Raw genomic sequence first — 15,000 nt, 5'->3', positions numbered from 1 at the left:
CTTAACTTACTTATCAATATTTCATCAATCCTCTATGGATAGTCTGATACGGGTTAAAATCTCGTCGAAAATCTCTCCCTTAGGTGTTAAATATTTAAATGAAAGTACCGACACTGAGTGATACATGTTTATTCACGCTTTTTCGCCCAGTAGATCATAGTAAGTACAGGGATTACTAACTATGAGTAGATACACTGTAATATTCGCTAACCGTTCTAACCTTATTACTCATCGGGGCTATTGCATTACTCTTTAAAGTCAAATTAAATTCGCACTGCAATATCATGCATGCGACCGGAGAACGTGGCTAGCTGTGCGATTTTTGAAATATAACTCCTTGTCTCGATGAGTTCGAAATTCAGTTGTATGTAATCGAGTATGATTATTGCTGGCTCTTACTCTTCGCATATTTTTTCACGCAATTATAAATGTTACGTGATTGAGCAAGGAGCGATTGTAACAACTGACCTGTAAGCGATGTAAAGTAAGTAGCTGTGAATTTAGTTTCTATTCGCGGTCGGATCAGCACATGTTTATGCAAATAATGCCTGATCTCTTGCTACGCTTTGAGAAATTACACCACGAATAGAGCGTGATCAGGCTTATTACGCTTAAAACGTGAAATGGCGAAAAGATGAATGACAGTACGGGTAAGATTCATTGTGGGATACGGCCGAGGAATACGGGTGTCTGTAAGGGTTAAGTCTGCCTTACAACTATTGACAGCTAACAACTGCTGGGTCGGTGATATTTAACAATTAGACCCGTAGCCCGCTAGGGCTACAGATCAATAGCCCATGAGGCGAAGCCGAATGGGCTATTGAACGGTGCCCCTTGAGGACGAAGGGTTTAATTGTTTTAGTATCACCCCACTAGTCGGACAGAGAAGGTAATAATAAAGTAAGCAAATGCAAGTTGAAGAAATATTTGTTTGGAAATAAAACGAAAGAAAGAGTCACGCGCGATTGCGCCAATTTCGCTATAGTCCTCTAGTAGCGTAACCAATTAGAATGCAGAATTTGCATTAGTCCACTAGTTGGGTGATAGTAATCAAGGATAACGGGTGCGCTATTTGGGCTAACTGTAGTGACATTCTGTCATTTCACCATTTCGTGTTTTAAACACACCCACTGTAACTGATGGTAACGTCCAGAATCGATCTCAAGACTGTAGATTGTTCCATTTCTCCACATGGTTGGATAATGGCCGCCATCTTGAAAATGTAAATGTTTACATAATCGTCACAAATTATTAGACGTGTTGTGTGGCATAGCACCCGTAGGTAATTGCCGCGCTCCGGTGACTCTGTACACGAAGAAAAACAAAGACAAAACCGCGACGCAACGTAGAATTTAACTTGATTTAATACTAACCTCCAACGCAGACTCTCTTTGGGTTCGTCACGCACCCCACGAATGGGAGAGGAAGATTACGTGACGAGCTCAATGGACGCCTGATCCAACGTTTTCCGGCAGAATTATTGTTCAAGGTGCTCGCTACCTCTTCTTGGGTCCCTATCCGCCATGTGATAAACAAATTGAACTCCACACAGCTTCACGTAGACACACAGGAACTTACTTGCAATAGAAACGTCCAATTATGTACCGATGTCACGTAATAAGAAAAAAAAAAATTACCTATCCTTCTCGGGTTTTAGTTTCATCATATATAACACTCTCAGAAAGTTACAAAGTTGTAGCTCTACAGGTTTCTTCGTGTTTTAATAGGGCACGTTTGAATTTCCAAGGTTTTTCGCGTTGCGTGACATTAAAATGGCAGCTTGAGAAGGCTGTCGAAATTTCAGTTAAAGCTTTGCAAACTGAACAATCTTTAGGTTATATTAAATTAGTCGCTCTTGCATCCTGCCAGCTACGAAGCCAAGATAAAGTATCAATTTCAATGCGTGGCAACTCTAGAGCAAAAACGTTTTGATTTTTTAAAATACTGCAGCAAAACTAATACTGTAATTGACAGATGTTTCTCATACTTTACGGCCGCGATATTGGTGTCCGGGGGGCGATATATAAAGGACGATAGTGCTCGTCGTACCTTTTAGGGGTTAAAAAAGCGGTTTTGGTACCTCTCAGGGCCGATTTACACGGTACGACGTTTCTCGAAAAGTACTGAACGGATTAAAGCGAAAAGTATCTTGTTAGAAAGTTTTTTCAAAGTGCAGGACAGCTAAAATATCTGTTTACCGTGTGTTAGAGCTTTCGCTCCGAAAATCCCGTTGCAACCTTTTGCATATTTAATTTTGTAAATGAAAATGTCGTGCGCGTGTAAATGGTCCTTAGTCATGTTGCAGGCCTGTCCTAAACTTGCCTTATACGACAAAGTCGTACCGTGTAAATCGGCCCTTAGGGTATTGAGCCAAAAAAATATGACAGGATAACATCTGTTTTTATTAGCCCTGATAGGCCCTTTGCAGTTGGGGTCACGTGACCAATTGTTTAGCTGAAAACAAAACATACATTATGCGCGATTACTTAAAAAACACCGGAAATGGAAAGAGCATTTTTACCACAATTGCTACTAATCTCGCAATCTTATTGGCTAATTTGCCGTTGTCGATAGAAGTCCAGATAACGCTGCTCGCGTCAATGTGTCACGCAATGCCTTTTTCAGCTCGCGCTCTGAAAGAAACATTTTGTTTGACGTTTGTATTGTGGTAAAAAACAAATCGAAAATAGCCAAACTGCCATTTTGAGGACCCTGGCGTTAAAGAGCTATCTTAAACATTAGTTTGAATTTTCAGAAAATTTAGAGGATTTCTATGGAAAATGTGCCTGGAGAGCAAGGTCTGACCAGGTCTTGCTCTCCAACAACTTTCTCCATATCAATCTTCTTATATTATAAAAAAAAAAAAATCAAACCGTCATAAAAAGTCGAACAGGCCTAAATCTTGGGGAGGTTGTTTATAAATCAATCATTTAGGGACCGTTCATTTTTTATAAGGTAGGGGGGGCTGGTGGGATTTGGGGGGGGGCCATGCGAAAAAAAATGGCTTTCGAGGGGGGGGCATCCCAAAAAAATAAGGGAAAAAGGGGGGTCACGTGAAATATTTTAGTAAAACTTTAAAATGGCATAATGTTTGAATATCAAAAAAATTGCTATAGAATAAACATAGAAGGCAGGATACAAATTTATTACAAACTTTCCTTCTGCTTTAAAAAAACGTTTGGCGACAAAAAGCATTTGTAGCTACTGAAAAGAAGTATTTAACACTGTTATTTTCGAATGCAACTTTCACCGGCACTCATCTTCATCTCCGCTGTCGTCGAGTTCTTCGTCGCTGCTTGTGCTGCTATGGGAGTCTCTTTTACCAATGCTGCAAGAAGCAGCAATGCTTTCCGTCAGAGTGTACTCTTCAGGGTACATGAAGGTGTAAACATAATCTCTGACTTCCCGCTCAAGGTTGGTGGTGATTCTGCTTCTTGCAGCATTGGTGAAATAATTCCCTTCCAAGAGCTGGGCGATGTATGGCCCATCTCTTCTAAATATCGACGTGGCAACATCCTCAACTTTAAGACACTCTTCCGGGACGGCCGTTCTAGGAGGGTACACAAGGCATTGTGGAAGATCATTTCCTAGCGGGTTTCCAACACAGATTCCATAAACTCGTTGGACGTTGTTTTCAGTCCGCTTCCTCTTTCTTTCATTTGACTTTCTGCGGTTTTCTTTTTTCTTTCTCCTTTTGTTGATGTGCTGTTTGAGTATGCCTTTGAATATGCTGTTATAATTGCTCTTCTTATTTTCTAGTGCTTCCATGTCCTGCGTGACCTTCGTCAACTTAGCTTCTGTACATTTGATCTGTTTTACATTAAAACTGTGGGCAAATTCTTCGCCCTGCTTTAAAGCAAGCCCATTGGACTGAAAGAGTGTGGAATCGTGTTCCTTTACATCTTTCAATATGACATTCAACTTTTCCACCATTGCTCTGTGCTCTTTGATGGAGAAGTTCAGTTTTCTTCCATCACTGGGCTTCAACTGGTACCCTTGCATGGAAAACTCACTCGCCCTTTCTGAACAGCCATCCGCACCTAGAAGAATTGCTTCTTTTGCTTGTAAGATGTCAAACTGCCTGGATCGTTCAGCTGTAAACCTTTTCTTAAACGACTCGTCGCTTTCGCCATTATTGCGCATTTTGGAATGAGCCTCTTTCATGATGCTCATGTAGTAATGCGCTCTTTCCCCGATTGGATTAACAATATAAAGAAGAAAGAGCATGGAAGTGGCAGGCTGGTTTTATCTGACCCAGAGAGCGTTGCTCTATTTGCAGATAAGTTTATTCTCAAATCGAAGTTTGTGGTGGATTATCTTCAGCATCTTGAAGTGCTGGAATTTAAAAGGAAAAAGAGAGCAGAAGAAAAGGCAAAGTTAAGTAGGGAGGAGGATTATCCTTGGACTGAGTTGTGCGAAGGTCTAACCAAGCTTAAAAAGCTACGTGTTCCAGAACTAAACAAGTACTCAAACCACCACGGGCTGAAGCAGCATTTGAAAAGCAGCAAGAGTGAGAAAGTAAAGGCAATTGTAAGACATTCATGCTTGCAGCAGAAGAGTCCTCTCAGAGCTGGCCAACCAACACTGAGAAATGCCAGGACATTGACGCAAAATGACAACAGGGCAAGTGCTGACAGCAGTGAAACGGATGAAAGTGACAATGATGAGTATGACAGTGATGCCATTGACTCTGGGGGAGAAGATGACTCAAGTGACGTCATTCTTGCATTCATCAATTCAGATGAGGAAGATGCCAATGAGAGGCCAAGTGCCACACGCTCAGGGCGAGCCATAACTAGGAGATCCGAAATTGACTTCTCTTTCTTTTGATTTGTTTTTTAAACAACAGCTCTCTGTCGTATAGAGATTGTAAATATTGTCTTCATAGTGAGCACAATAACGTGAAGTAGGGGGATAATAGAGAAATATTTAAAAAGTTGAAATCTAAATATTGTTTGTTCAATTTTTTTTTTTGGGGGGGGGTCATCCCAAAAAATGACCGCTATAAGGGGGGGCCATGTGAAAAAATTGGTAAGCTGAGGGAGGGTCATGCGATTTTTAAATGGTGCTTCCCAAATCCCACCGGCCCCCCCTCCCTCATAAAAAATGAACGGTCCCTTATCATATCTAAGCCTCTTGGCTTAATCTATTAAATGGTATATGAAAATCAGCACTTTATGAAGAGAGTAGATATATCGTGCATTCGCATTAATTACGGCCGTGGTAAATTTTAGGCACCAACGTCTCATTGGAATCTGCCGAAGCTTTCCTATTGAATCTGCCTCGCCTGTAGAAAATATTCTTAAAATGCCCTCCAAGTTGTATTTAGGGTCGTAATTTAATCCGAAGTGCATTGAAATGTATTTATACGAATCTAGAAGCTGACAAACGAGACAAAGTTGTTTAAAGTATTCCTCCCTTTTTAGGACGTCTTGTGGCTAAAAATTGGAATAATAGTGGCATTCTCTCGGAGGGATCATGTTGAGCACGCGCAGTTCAGAGAGCAAAAACCCAAGAGATGGAGCAAGTTGGCTGTCAATCATATTCTTTTGGTGGATGAATGACCTATTGAGACTGGGCAGTAATCGACCGCTGACCGAAGAGGATTTATTTCCTCTTCTTGAAGGCTACGAAGCCGAGGTGGTGGTAAGGAAAGCGGAGAAATGTTGGTTGGACGAATTAAAAAAGAGTCAATCAGGAGACAAAAAACCGCGGCTGTGGAAAGCAATGTTGAGATTGATCCCTTGGAAATCAGCTGTTATGATTATCGTCTTAAGAACATTCTGGGCTTTGAGCTTTGCGTTTCAGCCTTTGTCTCTTTGGCTTCTGTTGAAGACGTTGAATGATGAGCCAAATATGGACATGAAGCTCGCCATAATCGGTGTGGTACTGTTGGGAACAGCAACCTTAGTGAAAGTTATATCAACGCATCACTATGACTACCTTACTGAATTGTGGGCATTGAAGCTGAAGGTGGCGTTAATTGGACTCGTTTACAAGAAGGTAAATTTGTAAAGTACTTTGAAAATTGGCGTACAACTTGGTACTTGGATGTAATGTAATAATTCCTAACATATCCCAGGCGTATCATTTTGTTCCATGCAAAAGCTCAAAAGAATGAGTTTCATTCCGTGCTCAAAATCGCAATGAATCCTCACTCCACTAACCACACAGCTAACGACATGCAATTTTAACTGCCCATCGAAAAAGTCTTATCCAACTGAGACTCAATCCGTAAGACCAGAGAAGCTTTTTTCAGTTTTTAAAGGCCGAGCGATTGATCCTCATGGTCTCCTTGAAGCTCACAGTTTCCTCGAGCTTCGCTTTCGAAAAGCTGTTCGCTCCTCGGAACAGATAATTACTGCGGACAAATATCCGAGCTTATTATATAGACACGAGTGTTTTGCTGGAAAAAGCACCACTCGTTAAATTCATACGAAACCACATCCCGGACTCGGGTGTCGTATTTTCCATTTTATCTCATACTTACTGAGATTTTTGGATAGAGTCGACTGCATGAAAAACTCATACGGAAATTTCTTTATCCAATCACAATTGCGAAACGACTTCCTCACACGTAGGAAAAGCGCTTCATCCAATCAGACATCAGCTCTCAAAATGAATCAGTCCGCAACGCGTTCCCAGAAGTTTGTTAAGTTTGCACAAGTTTACTCCAGTTTTCTCGCAAATTAGCTATAAACCACAGACAATGGCGGAAAGTTCGAACAGGTTTATCGCTTTAGATAAACCCCTTAAAAAGTACTTCCGGGAACGGAGGAACAAAAAGACTCGAGCAAAAACCCGATGAGACGTTAAGGTTAGCTTTCTTAGCGAATTCCTCTAAAAAGTTCGAACAGGTTTATCGCTTTAGATAAACCCCTTAAAAAGTACTTCCAGGAACGGAGGAACAAAAAGACTCGAGCAAAAACCCGATGAGACGTTAAGGTTAGCTTTCTTAGCGAATTCCTCTAAAAAAAAGGAAAAGGCAGGGAAAGTTTTAAAGAAGGCAAATATGCCGTAAGCATTATCGACGAGAAAGAGTTTTACCAAGCAAGGAAATGTCTGGAAGCTTGGAGCAAACGACTTAAAAAAAGCAAGACAAGGGAAACAAATCAAACGTAGCTGAAGCGTTGACTGATGACGAAAATGTTTACACTAGGTTCTTGAAGAAGCGACAAAGTGCTTGCACTCAGACGGAATAAAAACATAACTTGACATTTGTTCTGCCGAATGAAGGGTGAAAATCTGGTTGGGGGTGAAAATCTCAGTAAGTATACAATAAAAAAAAAAAAATAATAAAGCATTGAAAGTGCTTTGTACGGTATTTACGCACTCGTTTTTGTATCAGAAAACTCACTCGTTCGCTACGCTCACTTGTTTGTTTTCTGATACGTCAACAACTGGTGCGTAAATACCGTACGCACGCACTTGTTATGAAGTAATGTGTACTTATTGACTGAGTAAGGTCGGGCCGGACGGGAAAATATTTGTTTCTCGGTCAGGACGCACGGACCGAGTGCAGCGACATATTTTTGACAGCTTTATGTCAACTTTCTGTTGGATTTTAGCATGAATTGTAGATGTGGACACACATTGAAAAACAAATATGAGAAAATGAGTCGTGTTTTTTGATGAATTGTGAGTTTCTTGTTCGACGCGAAGAAATAAATGACACTGAGCTTTTATTGTAGAATCTTCTCTGTAGTTTTTCCGCGCACGGCCGTCTGATGTTACTGATTTAATCGCGTCCTATTTAGGTTCAACCGTTAAGTGGCCAAAATTTTATTCTCTTCAAAATTAGTGATGAAAGTGAACATTCTGAAAGCGAAGTTTACTATCCAGGCGAACTGTCCGATGTAGAACTACTTCAGTCCCCAACTCACTCCGAAAGCACAGAAAGAAAGTTAACAGTCCTCACAACTGAAGAAGTTCACAACTTTCTCAGAAGCCAACAACAAGCAAACAGGCGGTCAAGCAAACAACTTTTCCGGATGAATCAAACAGTTAATTATCGGACAGTGTCTGACAATTAACCTTCAGAATAAGCAAACAGTCTTGAGGCGAAACTTCTTTCAGTGGAAAGCATCAAAGATTTTATCGTGGGTCAAAAGCAAGAAAACCGGCAAGTCGCGAAGAAAACAAAGTACGACAAATTTTTTCTTCGAGTTTCCAGAGTTGGGAGAAGAGAAATCACAAACATACCTTATGTACAGTAGGATAAATTGCTCTGCAGTTTCTACATCAGTGTTGTTTGAAGAGACAAAACTGAGTACGAACACAAGTTCATTACTGTACAGTTCATCCAGATAATAAAACTTGCTTGTGTTTAATAGTGTAATTTACACTACACAGCAAAGCCAGCAAAGTCAGCAAACCCAGACACTGTTTGCGGGAGCCAGCATCGGTGTCATTAATATTGAGTTGTTGAAGAAAAGAGAATCCAAGAGGTCGACAAATCGCTTGAAACAACACCGACATTTTCTTGAGTCTTCAGACGAAGGAGATTTGTGAACAATTTCAGTGAAGCGTGAAGCACGCTTTTGTCACTCGCTAAGTTTTTGATGGTTTTGACATATTTTTGACAACTTTATGTCAACTTTCTGTTGGTTTTTTAAACAGGTTAGCCAATCCCGTTAGCGTGAATTGTAATTGGGGACTTACATAAAAAAAAAAATGAGAAAATAAGTCGTGTTTTTCGATTAATTGTGAGTTTCTTGTTCGACGCGAAGAAATAAATGGCACGTTTTTATTGTAGAATCTTAATTGTAGTTGTTCCGCGCGCGGCCGTCTGATGTTGTGTAATTGCGTCTTTTTTAGGCCGTTTCAAGCTGCGCTCGGTCCGTACGTCCTGACCGAGAGCCAAATATTTTCCCGTTGGGCCCAACCTAACTCACTCAATAAGTATATAATCCTCATTAGAAGATATGATTTCAATGATATCAAGTTTGTCTCTTAAATTGTATTTAAATTCGTTGATGTATGAACGAAACATCTTCCGTTCTTCCTCGAAGCTATTCGACAATCTTCAGAAATTTTCGAAAAATGTTTGGCAACGTTTGTCTGACCTTCGGACAAGTTTTGGGCAATTTTCGGAAATCTTCGGAAAGTGTGTCGGAAAGCTTCGGAAAATCGTCACAAACGCCGTCATCAGTATGTTTATATAATACAAAGAACATTACACGTTAGCTCGAAGATATGAATTTTATGCTCTCGTGGCAAGAACAATATCTCACGAGTGCTTGTGAGATATTGTTGTTGCCACGAGAACATAAAACTCATATCTTCTAGCCACCATGTAATATCCTCCATTTATTCTCGCACCAAATGGAAGCTACTTTTTATTTATTTCACGTTATTTGATTCTCAGTCAAATGAGTGCCCAATGTAGCTCTATAATTTTAGCCAAGAAAAGTAACTAGAGATAACGACATTGTGAGCAAGGGAGGCTTATTATGAGAGGTTATTACCTAAACAGATTCGGATTCGTAAGGTCCCTGTGATGTTTTGGGGGTCACACTCTTCTCCCAAAGTGCGTTGCTTACTTCACTCTAGAGTATGATTGGGTGATTCCGAATTGTTAGTACGTAATAGCAGGACTATATATTGGGATATAAGAGGAAGGGTTAGGAGCTAATGAGTGGAGGTTGTAACCCGTGTGGGACTAGCATTTGCTGCACATATTAGGGAGTAACTATACTCCCAGTGGTTTTATACTACGGAAACTTGCGATGAGCTCCTATCCCCATCTCTACCTCCTTACCGCTACCTCATGCTGTTCCTTGCGTGACTGTAATAGATAGATTTAGGTGTACTTTATTTTCTACATACAGGTTCTTTCGCTAAAGCGGCATAGTCTGGAAGCTACATTGTCTGGAAACACTATCAACCTTGTGTCAAATGACGCACAGAAAGTAGAGCGCTCCTTGAACCAACTGGGTATGGTGTTAGCCGCACCGCTGGAACTGACGATTAGTTTGGTAATCCTGTGGTACCTGATTGGTCGGGAAGCCCTGGCTGGTGCAGCCATATTTTTCATTCTTGTCGCCTTTCAAATGTTAATGGCAAGAAAAGCTGCTAAGTTCAGAGACAAAGCAGCTGCCTTCACGGATGAACGACTCGTGGTGATGAATGAAATCATTTCTGGAATACGAGCGGTGAAGATGTATGCTTGGGAGTGGAACTTCAGAGACGCTGTTCGCGATCTTCGCAGGTACCAGGGAGAAATTAGTGATTCTGCTCTTCAACACAGTCGTAGCTTCTCACTTTAGCATAGTAAACTCTATTTAGCTTGGACTCTTCGTTTCTTTCATTTTTCCGTTCGTGAGCGTGGGAAGGGGGATGTATCTGAATGTATCTGCAAAGGTGTTCACTCAATAGTGATCAAACTACTCACCAAGTGAAACGTTACACTCTGTAAAGCATCCGAAGTTAACTTAGAGACAATCACGAGACAGTCGTAACTTCACATATGTCAGAATGTCTGCCATCTTCCATCTACCTTAGTGGATTCAAATTTAGATTTTTACATTCTCGTCCCCAGAGCCCACGATCCTTCTGGCCTGCGGCAGGGATCGAGAGCTCTGGGCTGGTCCAACACCGGAAGTCCGCGATTCACGGACTTCCCGTCAAATATGACAAATCTGATTGGCTGAGAATACGAAACGAATACTCTGCGCATGCTCAGAAAATCGGGTCCGGCCAGAGCTCTCGATCCCTGCCGCAGGCCAGAAGGATCGTGGACTCTGGGGACGCGAATGAGACTTTAAGTTCTTTAAATAAGTTAGAACAACTACCAAACTACCAAATTGTCCAAAGCATATTTGGGAAAAGTCAAAGGTACAAGAGGTGTCAAGATTGTGGGATAAAACCGATCCAATAATTACACTAAAATGTTCTTTAACACTCTTCATGAAAAGTCACAAATGTTTACTAGTTAAGGTTGAAATGGCTGCGGGCACTTTAAACCCCTCTCACCCCCATTCTCAAGGATAAATGGGATTAAAACCCTGGGTCTACCGTACGGTATTTATGTCCATACTTATTTCATTTGCTCTTGTTGCAGGAAGGAGATGGCGATAATTCGTTTCAAAGGTCTTATCTTTTCCCTGCTTCTTGTTCTGTTCTACACTACGCTCCCTATCGCCGTTCTGATTTCAGTTGCTGCACTGGCTTTGACAGGGACTCACTTGTCATCCTTCACAATATTCACGCTTCTTTTAGGCTTAGACACTATCAAGTTTGCATTTTGTAACAGTTTGAGCATGTCCGTATACAATGTGGCTGATGCTAAAGTGGCACTCGATAGAATACAGTTCTTTCTTAAGGATAAAGCACCGGAGGTTGAAAACGGCAAGCAACATCGAACAAAACATTTGTCTTTAAAGGAGCCGTTAAATGTTGACGATAATCTTGTGTCACTGGGAAAAGGTTCTACGGAGGTAGAAATGACCGTCTGTTTGAGTGATTCAAGTGAACGAGGTGATTCTGCAAACCTAACTACTGACACATTTGCCGACGGTAGCTCGGTTTTCATGGCCAACAACATGTCTTCTGACGTGATTACCGGATTGATAACCAGTCATGAAACAAGCACGAAAGAACCGTTTGTATCAATTTCTGAAGCGTCGTGTTCTTGGAATCAAGATTCTCTCGCGGATACCTTTACATTAAGAAACGTAACTTTGAATGTATGTAAAGGTGAAATTTTAGCGATAACTGGTCCTGTAGGGAGTGGAAAATCTTCTTTACTGACAGCTGTTCTTGGAGAAATACCTGTGTGTGAAGGAACTATATCTTATTATGGTAAAGTGTCCTATGTTCCGCAAGTACCCTGGGTATTTTCGGGGACGGTAAAGGAGAATATATTATTCGGCTTGCCATTTAACGAAGAGAAGTTCCAGCAAATTGTAGATATCTGTGGTTTGACGAAGGACTTAGCGGTCTTCTCCAATGGCGACCTAACAGAAATCGGGCAGCGTGGAGCCATTCTCAGTGGAGGTCAGAAAGCCCGTGTGGGTCTAGCTCGTGCAGTGTATTCAGATGCTGATATTTACCTCCTCGATGATCCACTGAGTGCAGTCGATACTAAGGTGGGAAGAAACCTTTTCAAGAGTTGTATACTGAAGTATTTATCTGGTCACATTCGCTTGTTGGTTACCCACCAGTTGCAATATTTGAAAGATTTGGATCACATTGCTGTGATGAAAAATGGGACCATCGCGCATCAGGGGGGATACAGTGAACTTGCAGACCAAGGAGTGTTTTCCGGTATGCTAGACGTTTCTCAGCGCTTGGAAGATGACCCGGTGGGCACAAGAAGTGTTAGTCTTGACGAATTCAATAAGAGAGTTACCCCCATGCAGAAACCTCGAGCAGCTACCTCAGAGTCGCACGAAATAGGACATGATATTGAACTGCATAAACTGTTGGAGGAAGATGTTACTTCCGAAGTAGGCGTTGGATTTATGAAGGGTGCAAGTGCTCTGCGGAATACTCGTTCTCGGTCTCGTGTAAGCGAGTGTGAAGCGCCTGAGACTGATCATCGACCAGTTCTTGATTTGAAGGAAGATGAGGAAGTTAAGACGACCGGCACTGTTACTTGGCGACTTTACTGGGATTACTTTAAAGCAGGACTTCCAGTTCCTTTAATAATCCTCCTGGCATTTGTCCTGATCGTGGCGCAAGGTAACAAATCTATACAATATCCGCTAGCAGCACCGTTCTCATTCCATACCATCGATCTGTCGCTGAAATTTCAATCGAATGTTATTTCTCTCCAGCTAAGTTTACAGCCCAGCTCGGCAAGTCGCATCGCATTCAAGCAAAATATGATTTGCATTGAAAGTAATGAAAAAATGGACGAACAAAGCGAGATGCTTTTTTTTAGTTTTAGTACGTCTTTATTAATACATAAACTGTCAGCATACAAAATACAATATACAACTGCGAAGTACAACATGGATCTAATCTTAGCATAATCGTATGACAACGACCCTGTATTTTCAGTGGAGTTGGCGTGAAACCCAAACAGGCTGGTAGATCAAGTAACTGAAAAAGAAATGTCATTTCCTAGTTGTCGTTGCTTCAGAACGGCTCCTGGTTAAAAACACAGTGTTTTTCACCATAAAATGAACTTTTGTAAGTAGTAAGTAAGTAAGTAAGTAAGTACTTTAGTTAGACACATTTCACCAGTGAGCCTGGGGCTCGTTTAAATGTGAACGTGTATGCTGAAATTAAAATGTAAAATTTAAATATGTTATCTATTAAATAAAAGTACAAGAACTAGACTATAAAATTTAAAATTGAAAAAACTAGACTATAAAATTTAAAAACTAGACTATAAAAATTTAAATATGTAAACTAAGATTACAGCAACAATTGGCCTCGGTAGTCAGGGTAACGTTAACATTAACATTTAGTTTATTAAAAGTTTGAGCAATATTCATCCATGAAAATTTATATGAAAAATTGTGCATTTTCTGAAACGTTACCAAAAAATGTATTCTTGAGTATACTTATCTTTGTTTACTTCTTCAGTCTAGCTACAGTTTTCTAATCTCAATTTTCTATGGTCATAAAATCAACATTTGCTCTCTTTCGGTAAAACTATTAGAGGTAAATTCAAATGGGAAAAGTGTCAGATGTCAGTAAGATTCCGATTAGCTGAATAAGCTACTTACAGTATGATTTTTTCGTTTTTTAGTTTTCCTCGTAGGTCCAAACTGGTGGCTGTCCAGAATGGCAAAGATGCCACCAGATCAACAGAAAGCTCCAGTCACTCAAGGCATTTACACCTCTCTCGTGGTGGTGTCTATTGTTGTCATGGCAGCGTCGTGTTTCTTCTTTTACTACATCCTTCTGAAGGCAGCTGAAAACCTTCACAACAAAATGACCATATCAACAATCAAAGCCCCAGTTTTATTTTACGACAGTAACCCGGCTGGCCGCATCTTGAATCGCTTTTCCAAAGATGTAGGCTGTATGGACGACGAGTTGCCGCCGCTATTTCTGCGAGCACTTACAACCTGCCTTACCTCGTTCTGCGCCATGTTGGTTCCCGCTGCAACCAACTACTGGCTTTTCTTGGCCCTTCTTCCAATTCTTGCGACAGTGGCTTTTTATGCTCGTTACTATCTTAAGTCCTCCAGAGAGCTGAAGAGGATTGAAGCCATCAAATGCAGTCCTGTGTACTCGCACATCACGGAAACAGCGAATGGACTTGAAATAGTGCATGTTTCAAACATGAGCAGAACATTTCTTGAGAGGTTTCAAAGGTTAGCGCAGATAGGATACTTTAGAGGTTGAAAAAACTCTCAGCTACCCACACTTAGCACTCAAATGACTGTAAGGGCAATACGTGTAGGTAATTGGCCAAGCGTGATGTCAAGATAGCTGGGCACACAAAAACTGGCCAATATCCAGCAATCTTAACCGCATAAGCTTGGTCGATAATAGATCATTATATGGCATAAGGAACACCACTACCTCTCGGGAGCCATCTTGGTTATTTCAGTTTCATAGTGGCAGTTAATATGTGCTTTTCAATCAATCTGTCTTGTTAGGTACCAGGACGAGAACACTCAAGCTTTCTTTATGGTGGTGTCGTGCAATCGATGGTTGGCTATTCGCATCGATCTTCTTTGTAGTGTGTTTGTTATCACAGTGGCAGTGACTGCTATTTTCATCGGGGAAAATTCTGGTAAGTATACACCTAGCGTATTCTAATTTCAGTCTTACTTTTCGGCAATTTGGGCGACAATTCTATGAGACCTTTTTTTGTTAGATATCACGGTGGCGTAAGCGTGAATCACGATTAAGCAACTAGTATCTTTGGTATGCCTACCTGCTGGCCGTCTAATCGTCGCTTAAATCCATCTTATATGTACGTTGAGGGCATTGCGGTGAGGAACGATTTAACAAGAAAGGGGTGGAACTATTCTCCCTCAAAACAGAGTAGTTCAGAGAACGAGAAATCCTGTGAGAGCACGAGCCGCAGGTTGA

General features: G+C 41.0%; 1 protein-coding gene across 1 annotated transcript in view; it reads left to right on the top strand.

Moving 5' to 3' along the window:
• Positions 1-15,000, top strand: part of LOC110067025 (ATP-binding cassette sub-family C member 4-like) — a 17,438-nt gene that overhangs the window by 113 nt on the left and 2,325 nt on the right. Inside the window, exons 2-6 of the mRNA XM_089277701.1 lie at positions 5,427-6,003; positions 9,831-10,210; positions 11,063-12,684; positions 13,703-14,273; positions 14,562-14,698. Of these exons, the coding sequence (XP_089133827.1) occupies positions 5,479-6,003; positions 9,831-10,210; positions 11,063-12,684; positions 13,703-14,273; positions 14,562-14,698 (3,235 nt within the window). The 5' untranslated portion in view covers positions 5,427-5,478. The remainder of the gene's footprint in view (positions 1-5,426; positions 6,004-9,830; positions 10,211-11,062; positions 12,685-13,702; positions 14,274-14,561; positions 14,699-15,000) is intronic.

Source organism: Orbicella faveolata, unplaced genomic scaffold, assembly GCF_042242905.1.
Source record: "Orbicella faveolata isolate gen_17 unplaced genomic scaffold, um_ofav_v1 contig_46, whole genome shotgun sequence".
In the NCBI taxonomy this organism is placed as follows: Eukaryota; Metazoa; Cnidaria; class Anthozoa; order Scleractinia; family Merulinidae; genus Orbicella; species Orbicella faveolata.
The sequence above is the reverse complement of the archived record's forward strand: the minus strand, read 5'-3'. Positions and strand labels throughout refer to the sequence as shown.